The sequence below is a fragment of the Ptychodera flava genome (genome assembly GCF_041260155.1).
Source record: "Ptychodera flava strain L36383 chromosome 3 unlocalized genomic scaffold, AS_Pfla_20210202 Scaffold_27__1_contigs__length_13241970_pilon, whole genome shotgun sequence".
Classification (NCBI taxonomy): Eukaryota; Metazoa; Hemichordata; class Enteropneusta; family Ptychoderidae; genus Ptychodera; species Ptychodera flava.
In genome coordinates this window covers 2,332,213-2,356,494 of record NW_027248281.1, presented here as the reverse complement: position 1 = coordinate 2,356,494, position 24,282 = coordinate 2,332,213, and the positions used below count along the sequence as shown (strand labels likewise).

The 24,282-nt window shown below is 37.4% G+C and overlaps 1 protein-coding gene across 2 annotated transcripts in view; it reads left to right on the top strand.

Moving 5' to 3' along the window:
- Positions 1-24,121, top strand: part of LOC139126522 (sushi, von Willebrand factor type A, EGF and pentraxin domain-containing protein 1-like) — a 79,080-nt gene extending 54,959 nt beyond the window's left edge. For both annotated transcript variants that reach the window (XM_070692574.1, XM_070692575.1), the window contains exons 15-26: positions 103-331; positions 850-1,070; positions 9,437-9,658; positions 16,536-16,769; positions 17,008-17,178; positions 17,765-17,971; positions 18,709-18,996; positions 20,633-20,836; positions 21,329-21,484; positions 21,906-21,959; positions 22,522-22,642; positions 23,120-24,121. In XM_070692574.1, the coding sequence (XP_070548675.1) occupies positions 103-331; positions 850-1,070; positions 9,437-9,658; positions 16,536-16,769; positions 17,008-17,178; positions 17,765-17,971; positions 18,709-18,996; positions 20,633-20,836; positions 21,329-21,484; positions 21,906-21,959; positions 22,522-22,642; positions 23,120-23,282 (2,270 nt within the window). In that variant the 3' untranslated portion in view covers positions 23,283-24,121. The remainder of the gene's footprint in view (positions 1-102; positions 332-849; positions 1,071-9,436; positions 9,659-16,535; positions 16,770-17,007; positions 17,179-17,764; positions 17,972-18,708; positions 18,997-20,632; positions 20,837-21,328; positions 21,485-21,905; positions 21,960-22,521; positions 22,643-23,119) is intronic.
- Positions 24,122-24,282: the final 161 nt, after the last annotated feature.

The following is a 24,282-nucleotide window of genomic DNA, read 5'->3' as shown; positions in this document are numbered from 1 at the left end:
TTACTAAAACTCTGACATCAAATATTTCTCCTTGCATAAGGTACTAAACTCTAAGATTTTTATCATGTCAAATATTTGAAAGTCATTGACCATTTCTTGTAGGTTTTGATCTATCTTTTTCTGCAACCGACGCTGAGACGTTCCCTCTGCTAACGGACGCCCTCAGCGGTGACATACGCCTCATACAGTTCAGCATGTCATTCTGGATGCAAGTCGTTAACGCTAGTGAAAACACTGTGGTTATAGCCAGTGTCCATGACATAAGGAATGGTACAGACAGTGCATTGCTTTTATTTCGAAATCCTATCAACTTGGAGATAAAGACAGGAAAGTAAGTCATCGTTCATGTAAGATTAATGATCTCTTCAGATTGTCTGTCGCTTCGAGAAAAGGTATAAAGTAAATATTTAGTAACATTAATCTCGAAGACTAGAAAACTACGGAATATTATATGCAACTCATAGTTCTTTGAAAAGTTCAAAGATGTCTGTGCATCTTCTGTTCTTGTCACTCACTACTTGGACACTCAGTCCTGACCATGGACCTATATATATATAAATATTCTCCATTTTCACAAATGAAGTTCATAGAAATAGGTATTCGTAATTTCTAGTCACCATTATCAAATAGCGATACTATAGTACTTATACATATCTTGTCTATACTAGTCCCGCATTTTTGTACAGGAAAACACAAAGATTCTCAAACCCAGATTATTTTAAGTGTACTCACTCAGTAATCCGGTCTTGCAATCAGATTTTTTAATGTAGCGGAATGAGCTCACTCATTTCATCATGACTTCTCAGAAATTTACTGACCGGCGAATAAATAGAATAAACGTATCAACAGGTACACCATTCTAACGAACATCCTATTGGAGTATCGACAATGGCATCATATGATGATATTATGGGATGGCGTGATTGGCAAATGGTGGATCTATAAAGATGGAATCCTTGTTACCAGCAATTTTCTTCCTCCTTCAAGTGATGGAACGTCATCAACTCATGCAAGGTCAGCAGGGAATGACTTTTATTTGATTGGCAGAACATACAGCGACAGCGTGAATGGTAAGCCTTGTATTAATTTTTGGTCAATATCAGGACATAATCTGAAACAGCTCGACGCTGGTTAAGACTCAATGTCAGCTTCGGACAGTTTGGTATAGACAACATTAGAACAGCTCAGCGCCGTCAGTATTATAATTGGTTCAAGCCTGTGAATTGTGAAGGTGTGAAGTGGGGTTAACGCGATGATTTGTGTTCTGTTTTTAGCTCACGTGTGTAAACACGTGGGCTATTGTCATAGCGATGTCTGTCTGTCTGTCCGTGTGTGTGTGTGTGTGTGTGTTAGTGTGTGTGTGTGTGTGTGTGTGTGTGTGTCTGTCTGTCTGTTTACACGATAACTCAAAAACGCCCGAACGGATTCAAGTCAGATTTGGTACACAGGTACCATGTGTTACTTGCAAGAACTGATTAGATTTTGGTTAGTGTGGCTTGCATATTAATGAAGTTATGCAATATCGTTTTTTTCCATACAATGGTTTCCCTATGGAGACGGTAATGACAGTGTAGACATATATCAAGAAATACTGCACAAAATTTCATGAAACTTTTCACAGATGACAATCTAAGAACATTATGATGATACTGTGAGTGTCATGTCAATTATCTTCTCATTTGCATATTTAATGAACTTTTGTTATTAGTGAGATAACTCTGAAATTCCTGCACCAAACTTGATGATACTTGCAACAAATATTGATCTAATATATATCTAATTACAGTTAGAAGCATTAGGCAGTGTCACGTTAATAAATAGCTTATTTGCATATTTTATGAAGGTTTGTAATTAGTCATATAACTCCTATATAACTTCACCAAATCTGATGAAATCTGCTGCAGATACTGATCCGACTGATATCTAACTGTAGTGTAAAGCATTTAGTAGTGTGAAATTAATTAAGGGTTCATTTGCATATTTAATGAACTTTGTAATTAGGTATATAACTCTGAAATTACAGCACCAAAGTCAGTGAAATTGGGTACAGATATTGTTTTGATAAATATCTAATTGTACTGAGAAGCATTTGGCAGTGTCAAGTTAACAAATAGGTCATTTGCATATTTTATGAAGTTTAGTAATTAGTGATATAACTCCAAAATAACTGCACCAAATGTGCTGAAATCTGCTGAAGATACTGATCCGACAGATATCTAATTGTGGTGTAGAGCATTTAGTTGTGTGAAGTTAATTAAGGGTTCATTTGCATATTTAATGAACTTTGTAATTAGTGATTTTACTCCAAAATTAAAGCATTAAATTTGATGAAACTTGCTACAGATGTTGATCTGATAAATATCCAATTGTACTGAGAAGCATTGAGCAGTGTCAAGTTAATAATTAGCTCATTTGCATATTCCATGAACTCTTATAATTAGTCATAAAACTCTGACATAACTACATCAAATGTGATGAACACTGCTGCACATACTGATACGACAGATATCTAACTGTGTTGTAAAGCATTTAGTAGTATAAAGTTAATTAAGGGTTCATTTGCATATTTAATAAACTTTGTAATTAGGTATATAACTCTGAAATTTCGGCACTAAAATTTGGTGAAACGTGCTACAGATATTGACTTGATAAATATTTAATTGTGCTATGAATCATTGAACAGTATCAAGTTAATGTAGGGTTTATTTGCATATTTAATGAATTTTGTAATAAGTGACATTACTCTAAAATTACAGCATTAAATTAAATAAAACGTGCTACAAATGTTGATCTGATGGATATCTCATTGTCCCATAAAGCACTGAGCAGTGTCAAGTTAATTGACAGCTCATTTGTATCACCGATGACGTCACGCACGCTTCTCCCATGAGCCCTTTCGCGCCCACGGGATTCCGAGCTCATTTCCATAAATGTCGTCTACTTCAACGTCTCTTTTCGTCGCTCCGTAGTCGTCGGCGCGTGCAATTATGTTGCAAATTTGAGCTGCATTTAATTCAAGGGTGATTTTGGAAGGGATAAACGGTCAATGTCGCTGGACTTAGGTTTCCCTTTAAATAAAGTTTTGTTATTAGTGATTAAACTCTGAGAGTACTGTGCGAAGTTTAAAAAAACCCTGCTACATATAGTCATAACATATCTCTCATTGTTCAGTGAAGCGTACTACTATTAATGAATCTGTTGTAAAATATACGGATAGTTTTCAATCGGATTCGAACCCACAACATACGGCATCAGTCGCCTAGCTGATAGGCCACAGACAGAACCACTCGGCTAAATCTCCACTCCCAAAAAAGAGTGGTTCAATAGCCGGCTAAGTTGTTACATTTTTCTGACTGAGACCGCTCAACACGTTGTTGAGTTCGTGAAGCACTCACGCACGCATACACTATGGCGTGTAATCCATGCCAAAATTAACACCTTACATTTTGAGCCAACCTACATGCAACTCTCACGAAGGTACATGCAACTCTCACGAAACTGCATGCGATTCACAAAGCTACACGCAACTCTCGCGAACGTGCATGCAACTCACGAACTTGCATTTGAGCCAACATACATGCAACTCTCACGAAGCTGCATGCGACTCACCAAGCTACATGCAACTCTCACGAACGTGCATGCAACTAACCAAGCTACATGCAACTCTAACGAACGTGCATGCAACTCACGAACTTGCATGCAACTCACGAAGCTACATGCAACTCGCGAACCTGCATGCAACTCTCACGAAACTCAATGCAACTGGTGAAATATGGCGCGTGATCCATGCCAAAATTAACACCTTACATTTTGAGCCAAACTTCATTCGGCTCTCGCTCGATGCGACCCCAACTCTGGCCGACTTCATTCGGCTCTCGCTCAATGCGACCCAACTCTGGCCGACTTCATTCGGCTCTCGCTCAATGCGACCCAACTCTGGCCGACTTCATTCGACTCTCGCTTAATGCGACCCAACTCTGGCCGACTTCATTCGACTCTCGCTCAATGCGACTCAACTCTGGCCGACTTCATTCGGCTCTCGCTCAATGCGACCCAACTCTGGCCGACTTCATTCGGCTCTCGCTTAATGCGACTCAACTCTGGCCGACTTCATTCGGCTCTCGCCCAATGCGACCCAACTCTGGCCGACTTCATTCGGCTCTCGCCAAATTCCATCCAATATTGTCGCCAACCTATCCAACTTTCATGAAACTCAATGCGACTTGTGAAATGCATTCGCTTTGCGCCGCGACTCGTTTGAATCATGCTCCCTAGATTACCTTTGAAGCTCAACTCATTTGATGACTCTGCATTCGTCTTGCTTTTTGAGCTGAACGCATTCGTGTCGGGGGATATTCCGTGTTTTGGGGGGCTTGGTTGGGGCGAACCATTTTTGAAATGGGCCCACAGCATGCAGCATCCGATTCAAATGAAGACACTTTTGAGTTGAAACATACCACACGTGATTTAGAGTCCATTGCATTTACTTTACTTATGTGAAGCTGATTCTATGTTATGTTATCGACTCTGATTTTACTTCCAATTGACCGTGCCAGAATGTGGTTCATGGTAGCCAACCCATCATTAAAGTGACCAACTTTGCCATACAACACGAAGACGTCACAGCGCATCATAGCGACGTCACATGACGTCATTAATATATTCAGGTGTTTTCTGTCATTGTCCTGGGGGATCCAAAAATTTAACCGAAAGTCTGTTGCGGATTTACAATTCGAACAATTTCTCTCTACCTCCATGGTTGTTGTCACAGTTAAATGCATTTTGTTTCTGTGATGAACACGTCACTCAACTTGTCATGTAATGAGAAAAGGATATCTGCGACACCTACGTCGCTAATCAAAGTCACAAACAAGTGCTAAAGTGAAGTATCAAACCTCAAACAAGCACACTATCGTTTGGTGTTGGAACATGTCAATCGGGAACGGTTCTATCGTTCCTGGTGATACAATTCCACTTGGATTTCGCTACGTAAATGAACATTAAAAGAGTTGGATTTTTGAGCGTCTCGATTCTAGTCTTTTCGTCACTGTCATTTTGCTAACGTCAAAATATGCAGATTTTTGAACATCTTGATCAAGTACGAATCGAATATTTCGATGCCATTTGGCTACCATAACATGAACATTACGATAGTCGGGTTTTTGAACGTGTCGATCAAGTACGATTTGCTCATTTCACGTGGTGAAAAAATCGTTCCTTTCCACGGGTATCGCGAATGCGCTCGACGGAACTGAAGACAACATGATTTCCGAGGAGATTCCGGTACTCGATGACGACTTATCAAATGAAGCCCTGGGACTCGTGTTTGATGACGAGGGGGAAGATGACGATATAGACTTCGATGGGTTTGACTTCGATGAAGAGGGCAATTGTATTGACAAACGCGACATCCGAAGTTTCTTCCGCGCATGAACTGAAAATACTTTGAATTTCTTTCTTTATGTTTTATCAATTTTGTACATTTTTTTCTCATGTTATAAATGTATTTATTGTTTGAACGGCATGTCTTGCTTGAGTGTGTCCTTTTCCTGAACTAGTCCCGGCAATGAGTGGGCGATAGTGTAACAAATTTTCAAGATTATGCATGCTTTCGAAAGTCTTGCGAGGGAAAATACCCAACTTCAAAAACGTGCATGTTCGTACCATTCCGAACAGATGATCATAGATGACTGAATTCCACATCAAGAGACATTTCGTTCATCGATACAAATAAAAAAAAACTTCAAAGTTTTATTGCCAAAAATTCAATTCATCAAATTGTAAGCATATTGGCGTAGCAATCTTTCGTCTCGGCCAGCCCGCCGATGCTTCAACACTTTATACGCGGCGGCCGGTACGTATCACTACACTCGCAACTGTGGTGCACCACACTGTATGCATGTGCTGAACAGAATTTTACTCTGACCTCATGCACTGACACCTTTGACCTATTGCGTGAATTGACCAATCACAGCCAGCGGAACTTTAGGGACTTTCCCTTTACTCCTTGTCTGACCTTTGCGGCCGTGCTATGCATTGCTATGGGGAGCTAGCTACTGCTGGAGCGTACTTGTTGCAACGAAGCATCGTGGTGATTATCTATATACAAAATACGAAGATTTATTGCTATCGTATTTTTTAGCAAAAGAGGGTATGGCAAATACGCTAAATTTCAAAACTTGTCGATCTCCATTAATTTATACGGTACAGATTCGACTGTCAGTACGACACAGCATACCCATGACACAGTAAGGGAGCCTTCAGTAATTACAGGGGGGTGGCCGGGGGAATTTCGCGAACACCTGTACCGTAAAATGTGACCCTCCCCCCACTCCTCCTGTCTAAAATGTGACCCTCCCCCTTGTCCGACATTCTAAAACTTGACCCTCCCCCCCCCCAACCACTGCGGTATTCTCCCCGGGAATAAATAAAACAGTATCAGCTAATTTACATAACAATTGGTTCAATTGTTATGTTAGGGACAAATTACAGAGGGGAGGGCTGGTGTTTTTGGAGGGACAGTCGCAATTTATCACGCAAGAATTTTTCAAGAGATATGGTATTTCATACAGTTTAGGGAGGGTCACCATATTTTGTGCAACTATAAGAAGGCAAGATGTAGCTGATTTAGTGCTTCATCCAAAAATATCAAATCATAATACATGGAGTCTATCAGGCAAATTATTGACAATTTGCCCCCACAAAACATGCTATATCTGTATTTTATACATGTTTGATAATGTATTTAAATGTACTTTGCTTGAATAGGGAAGTAAAATGAACATTTGTGTACAAGAAATTGATTTCTGAATTTCATCTAAAAAGTTGGTTCACTATCCATGGTGTTTATGATGAAATTATGAATAGTTTTTTCCAATACAAAAATAGGTAAATCTTTGCATTTCTGTACTCTTGATTATTGATATTAATTTTCTTGATCAGACTACAGTGGTTACAAGTCTATGGTTGTGTAGTAGTAGTAGTAGTAGTATTATTTATTAAAGTGACATGTGACATCACTAAAATCATATACATCTATAGAGTGAGTGGTCACCCAGCCCAACGGGCTATAAGTCACTATAGTATTGGAACCATTGAAATACATTTGGCACTCAAATAAAAGTACAACAAAAATCTATTTAATATCATTTCTGAAATAAAGTGCTACGTCGCCTATGAAATGCCTTGACTATATACTTCGCTGTAATTCTAGTATTATTTTCCATTAGGAATGCACGTTTTCGAGTGTCGTCATATAAAACAAAATCTTGGTTTGAAAGTCTTATGTACTATATAAGTGGTCACGAAGGTCATTGTACAAGGAACAGTGAAACATAAAATGTATTTCATCTTCAATTTCATTTGAAGAACACAGCTGACAGGTACGTCTTTCTACACATTCGCCTCTATATCGGCCAGTTTCGATACGGAGTGGAAGAATACCGAACCGTAATTGAGCAAGTAAAGATCTTTCGGCTCTTGATAAATCTAATAATAAATATTTTTCTGTTCCAAAATTAAACTTAAATTTGGCATATGTACGCAATTTTGGCTTGTTTTTTACAAAGTCAGACCAATTTTTAGTACAGTCTGTTTGTTTTTTTAATTCTATATTGTGAATGTTGCAAGGGAAAATATCATCTATGTCCAAGAACTCAAATATATTGTACATTTCAGATGACCAATTATTAATATTCAATGAGTGGTCCCACAAAAAAATTTTCTTTGTCAATCTACTTTCATCTAAGCAGCACAGACGATTCCATAACCGGGCTTTGTTTACCCAGTGCCTTGTGATACATGTATTCCAACCTGTGTCGCCATTTACTGCTAATATTGGTGCAAATTTATTAACCCCTAGGAAAAATCTCAAAGCCCTGTTCTGCACCGTTTCACACACTTTATACGTATTGTAACCCCAAGCTCCTGAGCAATAGTCTAAGATCGGCACCACACAGACATTATATATTTTTGTGTACGTATTAAATCCCATATTACTTAAAAATCTTAATTTCGACATAACTGCACCAAGGGCCCTATTTGCCGATTCGGCGAGAGCCGAATGAAGTCGGCCAGAGTTAGGTCGCATTAAGCGAGAGCCGAATGAAGTCGGCCAGAGTTGGGTCGCACTGAGCGAGAGCCGAATGAAGGTGGCCACAGTTGGTCGCACTGAGCGAGAGCCGAATGAAGGTGGCCACAGTTGGGTCGCACTGAGCGAGAGTTGAATGAAGGTGGCCACAGTTGGGTCGCACTGAGCGAGAGTTGAATGAAGTCGGCCACAGTTGGGTCGCACTGAGCGAGAGTTGAATCGCATCGAGCGAGAGCCGAATGAAGGTGGCCACAGTTGGGTCGCACTGAGCGAGAGTTGAATGAAGTCTGCCCACAGGGAACTTAGTAATCTTGTTGTTGTTGTTGTTGTTGTTGTTGTTGTTGTTGATGGTGGTGATGATGATGATGATGATGATGACGATAATAAAAAATATTAAAAAACAATGTGTCATTCCTCGCTGTTGTTTGTCGATGTTGTAGATAATTGTAAAAGAAAACCGTAATCGTGACCAAAAAACGACGTAGGTCGCCCAACGTCACTCCTGTCCTACTATATAGTAGGACAGGAGTGACGTTGGGCGACCTACGTCGTTTTTTGGTCACGATTACGGTTTTCTTTTACAATTATCTACAACATCGACAAACAACAGCGAGGAATGATACATTGTTTTTTAATATTTTTTATTATCGTCATATCATCATCATCATCACCACCATCAACAACAACAACACAACAACAACAACAACAACAACAACAACAACAAGATTACTAAGTTCCCTGTGATATGAAATGTGTCAGTGGGGTGAGCGCGATACGGGGAGTTTCAACCTAATCCGGCAGAAAGTTACTCACTACTCACTACGCAGACTCAAAGGAAAACCTGGCCTGGGCTGCGAAATATCAAGTAGGTTTGTATGAAATAGACGAGACATAAGAGAAACTGTTGCATTGATGTTATTTAAAAAAACACCGACATGAACCAAGTGTACGTCAGTGTATGCAATTATGCTTTGCGTAATGTCATTGATTTTGGCGTGACTGGGTATATCATGTGGTACTGTGGGTTACTTGGTTGGTGTGTGTCACGGCAGACATGTCTGCTACTTCGGCACGAACGAGGGACAGCAAAGACCAGATATAACGAATTAAAGAGCTACTACGACGCTTTGCATCTCTCAAAGCGGAAGGCAGAACGCTTTACATAATCGCACGGGGTCTGATAAATACTAGCTGATGGGTTCTGAATCACAGATCACCTTCTCTTTCACAATAGCGTGAACGTACATCGGCTTTCTAAAATGTTAGCGAATTACGCTTGATATGTCGAACATTTCAGCCAATGCTATATGTCACCAGTAAACCATTGTAGGGTGTGTTTTATTGCAGGAATGTACTCAAGCAGATCCGTGGCTTTAGGTGGACCATCTTTTGTTGGTGACGTCACAAACCTGTATATTTGGGATATGCTAGTCACGCCGGCAGAAATATGGCAACTTTCAGGAAGTTGTGGTTTTAACGCAGACCTGCCCCCACCGTCCGTAGTTTGGTCAGATTTTGTACGGACTGTCGAAGAAGAGGCAGCTGTTAGAGCGCCATCTATGTGTGACGGTATGTATTGCAATGTGATTCCATTTGTGGATGATAACATTCCATGTCGTCTAATATTGCCACAGAGATATGATGATATTTATTCATGCGAATCTAAAGAAGACTAAGATTGATACAATTTCTTCATTATATGTGCATTATCAAAAGTATATGTAAAAGTCTTCACAGACGAGCAAACTAGTCGCTCAGCGCTGTATTACCCCTATTTGTAACAATCAACCCTATTTGTAACAAAATTTAATTTTCAAAAAAACTTTGCCGTATATGTTGAAATATTAATAAAATATGCATATTTGTATGTTTGAGGGCAATTTCTTTTTTTTCCTTGTCAAAATTCATTTTTCCGAAACTGCTTTTGTTACAAATTGGGTTGATTGTTACAAATAGGGGTGACATGTGTCAACCCTATTTGTAACAAACAACCCTATTTGTAACAAAACCTAAATTTCAAAGAAACTTGGCCGTATTTGATGAAATCTTGATGAAATATACATATTAGTATGTTCGGGGGCAATTTTCTTTGTTTTCCTTGTTGAAACTCATTTTTCCGAAAATGCTCGTGAGATTTAATTTCGTTGTGCAGGTTCCTAGGGATAAGAGCCCTACTCGTAAGATATAATCAAGTCGTGCAGATACATGCCAAAGGTTTGTTTCGGGGCAATTTTCACCATTTTCGGTCAAAAATGTTAAAAATCTTGTTTTGTGACCGAAATCATACTAAACCTATATGGGGTTAACTTTTGTTACAAATTGGGTTGATTGTTACAAATAGGGTTGACGTGTCAACCCTATTTGTAACAATCAACCCTATTTGTAACAAAATTTAACCAACTTGAAACTAAACCTAATTTTCAAAAAAACTTGGCCGTATTTGATGAAATCTTGATGAAATGTACATATTAGTATGTTTTGGGCAATTTTTATTTTTCCTTGTCGAAACTTATTTTTTCCGAAAATGCTCCTTAGATTAACTTTCGTTGTGCAGGTTGCCTAGTATAAGAGGCCTACTCGTAAGATATAATCGAGTTGTGCAGATAGGTTTGTTTCGGGGCAATTTTCACCAATTTCGGTCAAAAATGTTAAAAATCTTGTTTTCTGACCGAAATCATACTAAACCTATATGGGGTTAACTTTTGTTACAAATTGGGTTGACACAAATAGGGTCAACCCTATTTGTAACAATCAACCCTATTTGTAACAATCAAGCCTATTTGTAACAAAATTAACCAACTTGAAACAAAAACCTAATTTTCAAAAAAACTTGGCCGTATTTGATGAAATCTTGATGAAATATACATATTAGTATTTTTAGTGGCAATTTTTATTTTTTACTTGTCGAAACTTATTTTTCCGAAAATGCTCGTTTGATTAACTTTCGTTGTGCAGGTTGCCTAGTATAAGAGGCTTACTCGTAAGATATAATCGAGTTGTGCAGATACATGCCAAAGGTTTGTTTCGGGGCAATTTTCACCATTTCGGTCAAAAATGTTAAAAATCTTGTTTTCTGACCAAAATCACACTAAACCTATACGGGGTTAACTTTGTTACAAATTGGGTTGATTGTTACAAATAGGGTTGAAGTGTCAACCTATTTGTAACAATCAACCCAATTTGTAACAAAAGTCAACCCTATTTGTAACAAAATTTAATAATTTTGTAAAAAAAACCTAATTTTCAAAAAACTTGGCCGTATTTGATGAAATCTTGATGAAATATGCGTATTTAGGTCTATATTTTGGGGAAATATGTCGTTTTCAAAAAAATATGTTTTCTAAAATTGCGAGGTGGTTTGTTTTGAAATTTGGTATACAGGTTTCTGGAGATAATTCCTCCAAGACGTGTTGAATTGTGCTGATCTATGCACGACTCTTTTTTGGCAATTTCGCCATTTTTGCTAAAAAAAAACAGGTCAAAAATCTTCTTCTTAGAATCTACTCGTCCTATTGCTTTGACATTTTGTATGAAGGTTCCTTGTGGTGACGTTTTACCTAATTTTCAGATAATTCATCACAGATACGGCCTTGGCATTTGTTTGGATTCATTGAACCCTCAATGCCGCTGCTTTAATTATACACTTGTTGTTTATTGTAGGCTCTTGTTGGTTGTTTCGGCAAAAGGGTTTTTATTGCTTCCCACTTATCAAGTTCTTCCAAATATTTTGACGGGCTTTCTTTTTATCCTTTGTTTTGATATGTGTTGAGCCTAAATGTTGTTGTGAAGATCAAGTCATTTTATGTTGTGAATGTTTGTTTGTTTGTTTTTTCTATTTACGGTTTTGAGTATGGTTTCTGTTTGGTTTATGTTGCCGTGCATTCTCTGTCTATTAATTTGCTTGTGAAGAATGCTACATTTTTTCTTGAAATCGATTGGGTATTGCATGTAGGCGAGTATCTAAGAATTTTGCCTTTGATGGGTCCCTTAAAGGTTGGTTTTGGTTGATCCTCTGAGCAGGCATTGGAACGTTCCAGTTGGTTTGCAATTGTTTTAATATCAAGAATGATTTCTTAGTTTGCTTTTAGCCCTGAAATATTTCAACGTCGGAAAATGTTGTTTTTTTAGGTATTTCTCAACTGTAAATTCAAATGTTGAATGCATTTCCAGTGTCAGTAGTGTCATGAAGTCTACAACCATTTTAATATTCAAATTGAATATTCGTCAGTTTGTATAACCTGCTGAAGGGAGATTTTCACTGACAATTAACTAGGAGACAGAGACACAAGGGTAATTTCCCACTCGATGTTGCTGCCGAGCGCTGATGGATAAGTAACCCTATGACCTTTGATGAAGGGATGAGTCAAGTGCATGGCATATTTCGTATCATAAACCTCAAGAGGTAGACTATCATAAACGATGTTATTATCTGCATCGGCCGCACCACTTCTTAGATTCGGAGATTTTCATTCTGAATACTCTTCCGAATCACGTTTCATCTCTACTTTTTATGTTCATAGGGATCACGATAACATTCAATAACATTATGATTACTAAGATCGAGAAGTATCTGTCCCTCGAATTCTAAAACAATGCACTTGATTATATTTTTATGATATTCTGAACTACTCGGTTATTTGGGTGACCGATACTATAAGGTCAAATACCAGATCGAAGGTATCTGGAACATAAACGACTCCACTCTCTAACTTTGGACACCATATGTGTAGTGTCTCACCTATCTGTGCCTGGCTTGGGTTATGAGTAACTACATGATGGGTCCTTTCTGCCTTAATTCCATATGGTTTTCGGCTGCTGAAGCTTGATAAAATTATCGATTTTACGGCATTGTCATTGCTGTACGGCATTATTAGTGGAGTAATACAGAGAAAAATACGACTGAAGGAGGAAAAAAATATAGAACTCGAGGGCGACGTTATTGAAAGTTTTTAAAATTTAAAGTTTGATGATGATTTAAGTTACTATGAAGCATCCTTTACAGAGGCCGACCAAAGTCTCGGTGGCCTGCAGATGGATAGGATAGGCAAAAGAAATAAGTTGTCCTGTTCCGATAACCCGACCTACCCTATTTTTTAGACTGCGACCCTAAACTTTTTAGCAACGTAAACACGGAAGAAACAAAAAGACATAAAACCCCCGTAAAATCACGTGTTCGTCACCTGATATTTGATTTTTGCTTGGGACGTCGACGTCTTTTATGTAATTAGTCCTTTAATATGTATGATACGCTTTTTCTGGAAATGTTGTGGTAAGTGTTAGATCGCCCTGAACCCCTGAAAAGTGCATATTTAAAAAAAAATATTGGGGAAAGAAAACCAGCCGACCTAACTGCCCTATTTGAAACCATGTTATTGGAAGAGCAAAATTTATGTTTTAAGTGTTACAAATAGCGTTAACTTTTGATACAAATAGGGTTAGTATGACTTCTGTCAGAAAAGAAGGTTTGTTTTGCATTTTAGACCAAAATTGGTGACTGATGCCCCCACCAAATTTTGGCATGTATCTGAAAAACATGATTACCTCTTAGATGGAGGCCTTTTATCCCTAGAAACCTGCACGCCGAAATTTTATCTAATGAGTAGTTTTAAAAAAATGAGTTTCGACAAGGAAAAAAAAACAAGGAAAATTGCCCCCGAACATACTAATATGTATATTTCATCAAGATTTCATCAAATACGGCCAAGTTTTTTTGAAAATTAGGTTTTGTTTCAAGTTGGTTAAATTTTGTTACAAATAGGGTTGATTGTTACAAATAGGGTTGATTGTTACAAATAGGGTTGACACGTCAACCCTATTTGTAACAATCAACCCAATTTGTAACAAAAGTTAACCCCATATAGGTTTAGTATGATTTCGGTCAGAAAATAAGATTTTTAACATTTTCGACCGAAATTGGGGAAAATTGCCCCGAAACAAACCTATCTGCACAACTCGATTATATCTTACGAGTAGGCCTCTTATACTAGGCAACCTGCACAACGAAAGTTAATCTAACGAGCATTTCGGAAAAAATGAGTTTCGACGAGGAAAACATAAAAATTGCCCAAAACATACTAATATGTATATGTCATCAAGATTTCATCAAATACGGCCAAGTTTTTTTGAAAATTAGGTTTTGTTTCAAGTTGGTTAAATTTTGTTACAAATAGGGTTGATTGTTACAAATAGGGTTGACACGTCAACCCTATTTGTAACAATCAACCCAATTTGTAACAAAAGTTAACCCCATATAGGTTTAGTATGATTTCGGTCAGAAAACAAGATTTTTAACATTTTTGACCGAAAATGGTGAAAATTGCCCCAAAACAAACCTTTGGCATGTATCTGCACGACTTGATTACATCTTACGAGTAGGGCTCTTATCCCTAGGAACCTGCACAACGAAATTTAATCTCACGAGCATTTTCGGAAAAATGAGTTTCAACAAGGAAAACAAAGAAAATTGCCCCCGAACATACTTAATATGTATATTTCATCAAGATTTCATCAAATACGGCCAAGTTTCTTTGAAATTTAGGTTTTCTTACAAATAGGGTTGATTGTTACAAATAGGGTGACACATGTCACCCCTATTTGTAACAATCAACCCAATTTGTAACAAAAGCAGTTTCGGAAAAATGAGTTTTGACAAGGAAAAAAAAAGAAATTGCCCTCAAACATACAAATATGCATATTTTATTAATATTTCAACATATACGGCAAAGTTTTTTTGAAAATTAAATTTTGTTACAAATAGGGTTGATTGTTACAAATAGGGGTAATACAAGTGCCAATATTTTTTTTACTGTAGATCACGTACTGATATCAGTCGTTTCTGTACCAAAGTGTACGAACCGCTTTTTGGAATAATACTGAATTCTATATCGTATGTACCTTGCATCTCACCATGGTCCACCATTGTCAACTCAATCAGCCGTTATCTATATCGTATGTACCTTGCATCTCACCATGGTCCACCATTGTCGACTCAATCAGTCGTTATCACCTCAACGGAACCATTGTCAATGCTATCACTCCACTGATTCACACAGTGAAAACTCTGAATTCACTGAAAGTAACTTGTGCATGCGCCTAGGGGACAGATATTCGAGCTCTCAGTGTTTTATCATTCTTTTTCGATCTACCGCCGCTAAAGCTCTTGGAGTAAGAACAGTTTTCACCGTGTTAGTTTTCCGAAAATCGAAAATTTTGTTTTTCCCATAGACTTAAGGTGGCGGTAAAGGCTAGAGCGTCAGTTATAAACTTCAATAAAACTATTAAAACATAAAAGTAGTCAACATTCTCTGTGGAATAAAAAAAACTAGACATCTGGGGTCATAGGCATTGCAGAGTTATAGCCCGTTGAAACTTCTGAAAAACTGACCAAATAAGGGGAAGTTGGGGAGTCCTTAGTGTATTAACTATGGTAGAGGTCCCCTAGCTTTTAAAAAAATGTTTGAAAAGGGAAAGTCATTTTTACTGTTTTTCAGGAAAGTTTGACAAGGCAGTGCTTGCATTCAGAATGCGTGACTGCTATGTTAAATGCATTTTTAGATTCTTTGAGTGTCAAAGAGGTGTCAAAAGTGAGATTAACCAAAAAGACTGCTCTGTGACTTCAAAAGAGGGGTGCAAATATGGCTTGTTTTCAACATTTTTGACAGAATAACAGTTTTCCTACATAATTTTATACCAATTTAATCCAACCTTTGAAATGAGATATGGACATGGAATTTTTACAGCCTATTAACAAGGTTACAGATAAGATTTGTACGGCACAATTTTCCTGTATTTGAAGTACTTTTTGAAAAATCACATTTTGAAATTTGAAAGAATTGTTAATAATTTTTTGATATGTAAACCCATGTAAAATCATAAAAACAAATTTTATTTACAAATCCTGCCGTACAAATCTTACAATTAATAGTGTCAACATATTTATAAATAATTTGGTAATATTAATACTATCCAATTATTATTAAATTCAAATATGTAAAAAAAAATATGAAAAATTAAATTTTAATATTGATTGGTGTCATATTCAAAATCTTGGCTACAAATATACAATTTTATATTATTTGGAGAAAGTATTAACTAAGGGAGTTATCCTGAAAATTTGAACTAAATATCTTGATTCTAACACTTGAAACTTGACATTAACACTGAGAAAAGAATTGGTGCAAAAATAGCCTTTACCGCTTTGAATTTCAAATATCGATAAAGTTAGGTCATTTGTTTCTCTAGTACCAAACTTTGCGTCTTGAATCCTGAGTTTTATTCTCAATTTGGTAAATGGTTGAAGTTTCGTTGAGGAAAGTTTGAATAAAAGTTTTAAGTCTTTCACTATTGAGGCGTATACTACCTTGAGATATGAGTCAGCCAACAGTCCATGGACAAGACGAAGTATTAAGAGTGGACATTGATGATTGCAATTTTGTTTGATTGACAGATATCAATGAATGTGAAAGTTCACCCTGTGCTTTTGATAGTACCTGTATTGATAGAATTGGTGGTTTTGAATGTGAATGCAAAGTAGGCCTTACTGGAAGACGATGTGAAATCAACATAGATGATTGTTTGGACAATGCATGTCAAAATGGCGCCACCTGTGTTGACGGAATTGCCAATTACACATGTCAGTGTCGAGGGGGCTTCAAAGGCAGTCTTTGTGAAATTCAAATCAGTAAGTCAAATCATTATTTCTTTTGATATGAGACGCGAATTGAATTAAACAAATGTCAATCATCCGAAAGATTAATTGTGTCAAAGGTATGTACTACTCTAACAACAGGGAGCCTGCGTAAACTATGAAACTAATAAATTTAGTGAGAGTCTCCTTCCTCTCTCAGACAAGTACCTGCAAGAACTGTGGTAAGTGACAGTATTGTTGTATACAATTATAAATCGAATTTTCACATTAGAGGATGGTCAGTGGAGTGAGTGGTCAGCTTGGTCATCGTGTACTCGTACTTGCGGACATGGTGAAAAATCAAGATGGCGCCTGTGTGACAATCCTCCTCCTGACCCGGAAGGGAAACCCTGCAGTGGTGATATTGTGTCATTCGCTAATTGTGGAGAGCTTGAATGTCCAGGCAAGAAACAATTTTATCATGATAAGTTTTCCTGCTCTACTAACTGGGAATCAAACGACATTCAACCAATGAAGTGTGAATGGCTTTGAAAAACGGGACCAGATTGATGTACTCATGATGGGACTGGCCATCATTGACATTAGTACTGACGCGAAAATTCTTTCCGGTATATTAGCAGAAATCTTCCGATAAATATGATGAAGGAATGAAATTTAAATATCCACTGTTTGTTTTAATTGCATATGAGTGGAAAAGTGAAAAATTGAAGAGAGGAGAACCATAATTAGAAATAGTATACCATTCCAGCTCTAATTAAATTAATCTATTTGTTGACTTAAATGTTGATATCTTCAGATGTTTTTTCAAAGAACTTTAAGACAGTTGGAATGCCTGGTATCAGTTATTGTATATGATGAGTCTGACAGTTTACTCGGTAACATTTCAGACCACGCGGCAAAGGCGTACCCAAGTCCACATGACAGATTGTAATATCAATATTGATTGCTAATCATAGCTGTCTGTTAAGCGAATCAAATTTATTTATTGTCATAATTTTCACTCACTGAGCTACTTTTTTTTCGTTCAGCCTGTAAGACACCACGTCGCCCTCTACGAGGCTTTTTGAATTGTGAAACTCTCAACAACGAAGAATACAATTGCAACATAACATGTCGAGAAGGGTACAGATTCAGTACGCCTGTTGCTAGGCAATATTTCTGTGGACCGAACACTGGATATCGATGGAGTCATGAAGGACCTTTGAACCCGAGAGCCACATTCCCAGCATGCCAAGGTTTGTCAGTTTATGTAGTCATATTGTCTAGTGATCAGAAGTATGGCAATGTCAGGCAAAGATAAAATTTGGTTTTAATCTTTGAATGTATTCTGCCGACAGGTAAGTGTCGATGAATTAACTTGATCATGTCACATAATGTGTAAACACGTTAAACGTACATTTGCTGTTATTTTGCTGACACAGTAGCACGTTACAACGTTTGCAAAAGTGACGGTGACCAATCGTAGAGTCACAAATGCAAACACTACATAATGGGCCAATCAACTGTTTTACCCGCTATCTATGGCCGAGGGACTGCAACCATGTGACCCTGTCCGTTGTTTACGAAGAGCGCAATCGGGGTGGGGGCAAGGTCAAGTAGTAAGCCAAAACCAATCCAGACTAAGTCGACTAGATTGAAAGTCGGGGATATAGTATTGTTAGTATGAACACAACTAAAGTTGCTGAAGACAAGTAAGACCTGGGCAATGTAAACGATATGAAGATTGATTTAAACTGACAACAAAGGAAGAGTTAAGGATGACGTGAACGTCTTGGTTTGATAACGATATACAATGAACGGAAAATACTGTGACAAATTTAAATAGAACTCAACTGGCAAAAAAGTGGTAACGTTGCGAGTGTTTCAACAATCCTTCGCATTATTTATATTTTACAAAGGAATCAATTTCTATTCTCAGATTTACTATTTTCGATATATTTAATTGATCTATTGCAATGATTTATTTTTACAGAAGTAGAGATTCCTGACGAGTTGGTCGTTAACTATCAGCTGAAGTACCCGGATGTTGATTGTGGAAGTATAAACGAGGATTCAGATACATGGCAAACTATTGACAACGTTGTCATGGAAAATGTGAACGACATAAAATGTGTTCAGCAGAGTGAATGTAAACTAATGAACGTGAACATCGGTAACTGTCGACAAAAGAGAGACACCGATGACAACAATGAGATTGTTGTTGACATTCAAATTTCAAAAGATATTAAAGTTATACCAAATGAAGATCAGAATAAAACAGGTAAGGCTTCATTGTGCCATATGAGTGTAATTTTTTAGAATTGCCTCGCTGTGTTTTGGTTTGTTGTATATGTCAGCCTGTCAAGGTAAGATCTAAGTGTTTCAAGTTCAGGAACCAAAACTACCGGACCAAAACTTAGTGTGTTAGAGTCTGTGGTAAAACTCTAGGTTCTTGATGAAAACTGTGACTGCTGCAGACTACTGAACAAGTATTTGTGGAATAACAATTGAATTTAACAGAGGGATGGAGAATAATGGATCCAAACTTCCGATTATCACACAGCCAGCAGTTCTCACACAGCCACCACTCCTCACACAGCCAGCAGTCATCACTCCTCACACAGCCACCACTCCTCACACAGCCAGCAGTCATCACTCCTCACACAGCCACCACTCACCACACAGCCAGCAAATTTCTTTCTTCCAAGAAGACTGATGATATCAACCTAGTATCCATGCTGAAAGAGTAACCACACTACTCTAAAAATCCGCGCGCGACATGTCGGCATAGATTTCTGCGTGAAACTAGCCAATTACTTTCACGGCTCCAGAAAGAGTTTCATGAGTTTTTACTAGCAGTTCACGAACCTAGACCTAATCGGTTACATTGTTTCTCAGCGCTAATTTTAGAAAAATATCTCGGGAAAATGCAGTGTTTGGAAGATAATATAAACTTATATAAACCAACTGATTGAGAGAATAATGGGCAAAGAAAATACCAATATATGTATATAACGACTGAACGACTTCCAGACAAGATACAGAAACCACATTACATCATTCCGACATGTACGCTCCAGAAACTCCACCGAACTCAGTAAACACATTTGGACGCTAAAGGACAATAATATCACGCACACTATCTCATGGAAGGTCCTAGCCAAAGCCAAGCCATATGACAGTACTAACAAGCGGTGCAACCTTTGAACAGAAAAATTTATTATCATCCGCCATCCAGAATGTTCCACACTCAATAAAAGAAATGAACTTGTGTCATCATGCCGTCACAGAAGCAAGACATTGTTATGCAATAACTAGTAACTCCCGGTATATCCAACGAAGTAAATCAGTCCTCTCCGTAAACATGAATATTCATAGCAGCAGTAATATATTGTAATGCAACAACTGTCAATCTCAACCAAAATTCCACCACCTGCGTAACCAGCGATGTTTAGCCCATGTAGATTCACTCCAGTCTAGTCTCCTGATGAGTGAGTCTCGCGCGACTCACGAAACAACGTTGTAGAGATGAAATTGTAAAATCAATTCTCCAGCAACCATTTTATATATATATATATATATATATATATATTATATATATTATATATATATATATATATATATCATGGCAAAAGTCTTGCTTCTGTAAGAGAATAATCGGTTTTAGACTTTAGGATCAACGTTAACTTGTAAACATGTGGAAAGCCTGATTTATTGGGGATGGCTGAAGGAAAGTTCATAAATGTGTATTTATATGGGTTTTTTCATGTTTCTAGATTGGGGATGTAATAAAGACAGTGTTAAGTTTAACATTGACTCAATTTATTTTTACCATTTGGATGGAATGGGAAAGCAAGCTCAATCTGTATCTAACCTAAATAAACTTATTTGTAACACTAATATTCTCTTTGTTTCAGAAATTGCCTACCAAAACCTACTTTCCCTGAAATCTGCAATTGTAGAATTAGAGAATGCAGCAGCAACTATTCGCAACAAAACATTTGACAAATCTTTTGATGTCATCATCGACGGACGAATAATGTCGGTTGATTCCAACCAATCAGAGCCCGAAGGACTCGTCACGTGTCGAAGTGGTATGGTCAGGAACCAAGTTTTCTGCGGTAGGTGCATGAGACGACTTATGACATGTCTTGGGCATTCAAACTATTGAACACATAAAACAATTGCTATTGTGATTTTACAATTGCTGTAAAGTCTATACTTATGTATACTGAGAAACAAAGACCATCAGAAGACGTGAAATGAATGACGCAACTGCACACGTTATTTGTAGCCTTGCCTTGTCATTGCTTATCCTTATCCTACCATTTAGCTGATAAGTTCATCTCAGTCCACTTGTCAGATATTATACAATTTGCATGGTCCTGTATGACTTTGTGTCATTTTACTCCTGATGGTTTATGTTAGTCAACAAAATTCTGAATATACTTAAAATAATAATGTAATATTTTGGTTTAAAGTCTGGAAATCAAGGGACAGAGATAAAAATGGTGGATTAATACCGACAGATGTTAGATGTAAGTCGTCAAGAGACAATCTAAATTGTCAATGTTGATGTTCTTAAAGAATACAACCTTTACTTTTCTCAACAGTGAAATGTGCGATAGGTACTTACTACTATCAAGGTCAATGTCAGCCATGCCCCAGAGGTCATTATCAGGCCAAAGAGGGACAACTTGTATGCATACCGTGTCCGGATGAACTCACAACAGAGGGTGGGGGAGCAACTAACATCGATGAATGTATCAGTAAGTGTGATCATACTGAAAACGTCATTCTTATATAATATTACTACGTTTGGCAATTGACCTTCACTACAATACTCGTTTGTTTAAATAACGTTAAGGGTAGTTTTGTTGCTAAAAATTAATATTATTGTCTGGCTTAAAAAAGGTATGTGCCAAGGATAACTAGAATGCGTCACAGTTCAGTGCTACAGCTTTGTCTGGGGATTTATTCCAGTGAAATGAGTGTTGATTATTTTTATTATCAAAGTTTAAGGAATTTAAAGTAACGAACAGTGGCTGAATGCAGTAGTTATTTGTAGGTTGTGGAATGATTGCTATAGATACAACGCTCCCAATCATCATCGGGGACGTACTTTCTGATAGCGTGTATCATGTAAATACATGTCCTTTCATTTTGAACTTTGTGTTCTACATTTAACAGAAATCACCACAGCAGCGCCTTATCTGAGTACCATCGCCAATAACAATATATCAGGTAATGTCTTTGAGGGTCATTATATTATTGTCAAGATTACAGAAGCTGATGTCATCGATGTCAGCCCTGCCCCAGAGGTCATTATCATCATTAAGAATCATACTATTCATGTCATAATGAGACATCGTTCAAGTGAACCAACCAAAATTCATCGATGATTCAATTGATTATTGCCTCTAGCGAAAATCACAAAATTTATTTCAAGTCGTCTCGCATCATTTCGAAGCCTACTTTTTATGACGTTTTCTTTCGTAGGCTGTTCAACATAATAGCGTCCCCAAATATACATGTCTTGTCTGAGACACAACTCCTACGACCATATCATCAATGGATGAGAGATTCTATTTGCAATTTAATCTGTCGTCCCTTCACAGTGCTCAACGGGAAGACACAGTATTTTAAACCGTGGAAATAATTTATAATCGTCGCTGTAACGGTTTTATATCAATGCGCTTAGAATAAATAGAAAATAGCTTCACCACATCACGTTTGATATATGTCAGGACCAAACTTTATTTTTCTTGGCCTCAGTTTAACACTTTACGATTGCATTCTTTTTCAGATTCCAATGAGAAAGTTAAAAACCGAGAGATATTTGGAGAAATACCATTCCTGTTAACATTTATATCAATCCCTTTGTTAATTCTTATCATCGTTGTGGCGATCGTCATGTGTCGATGTTGGTAAGAATTCATTTAAGTGTTAAGCTTTCTGTAATTGTAATGCCGGTTTTCCGTTAGGTGGTGAAGGTTTGTGACAAAATATTTATGGCATCTGTAATATGTTAGGAAGGCCTTCTTGATGGCTTTTATACGTGTAGTGTTTCTTTAAATTCTAAGGTTTTCGATCCACAAGGTCTCAAATCTAAAGAGGAAATGAATGGGAATCAATTGTTATTACGATTCGATCCTTGATAATATTGGTCGCAGTGATGGCTTGAACTTTTAACTTTTAAGCTACAATTGTATCATTTCTTTTATGCAAACGAGATTCTTCTTCTGGAGTAATGGATCTTTTTATCGGATATTCGCTTGAAAAATGTATGGGACAAGACACAAAATTATTAACAACCGGAATCGATAAAACCACTAGCCATCTTTTGTAGGGTTCAATTTGATTTACTACAAGGATTGTAAATGTTATTCTTTTCCTTTTAACAGGAGACGTCAGGGTCGATTGGTCATATGGCAGAAAAAACAACGTAAGCGAGGAGATAAAACTTTATCCTTAAGAGATCGTGTGGTCTTAAAATATGATCCTGTTACAGGAACAGAAAAAGGCGACACGACGGACGAGGATGAACTTGACGAATCGCAATTATGATTACATGCTTCGGAAGAGGACGGACTTGTAACCCAGAAATTGTGCTGAAATACGGGGGCAAGGTTTAACTTTGTGAATCACATTTATGATACAAATACAACCGACGAGGCAGAACTAACTAAGTCATATCACGATGGCTATATCTACGATTAAATCGTCCCGGACGAGGATGAAATGCACCGGCTATTAGTCTGTGCTTCGCCGCCTGGGTGATGAAGATGACTAAAACTCATGAGACCATAATTTACTCAATAGCTGCATGTGTCCTTTGGTCGTCCGAACGGTGATCTAGGGTTATGGAACACTTTTCACTTTGAGACACGAAGTTTGGAGAGGAATTTGAAGAATTAAATTTGTTCAAGCAAACGGCACTGGTCAGTGGAATTAAGATTGCCTTTCAAGCACAGGTTATGTGGATGATACAACTCATACTATTCGACAAAAATCAACAAGGATTACTTTTATGAATAAAACTTTCATCAGTATTCTTCTTCCTCGCTGATAATAATCACAAAGAGGAGTGCCTATCATTTTGTTGCTCACTGTTTGTAATCTTGATATCTGAGACTTCCTTGCAATTACTAGTGATTGTGCAAATATACAACGACAAAGCTGCGAAACAAATAGTCTGGACAAGTATAACAAGTATAACAATATAGAACAATTAGTTCAATTTGATGGAATGGATAGGAATGTTTAATATTAAATACTCAACAAGGCTGTAAATATTACTTGAAATCCACTAAATATTTATAATGATACAAAGAATGATATGTGGGGTAAGTATCTAATGTGACCATCACCATTGTTAAGAAAATATTAATAAAAGTTAAAAGACATTTTATGCCAAAAGACTATTCATGTATGTTATAATCTTAGTTAATGAAACAAATCCACGCGTTACATTAAACCACTAGCTGGAGTTTTTATTGCACACCAGAAAACAGTGAACGTCGTTATCAATATAGCAAGACAGGCGTCAAAAGCACTATCCAGTTGT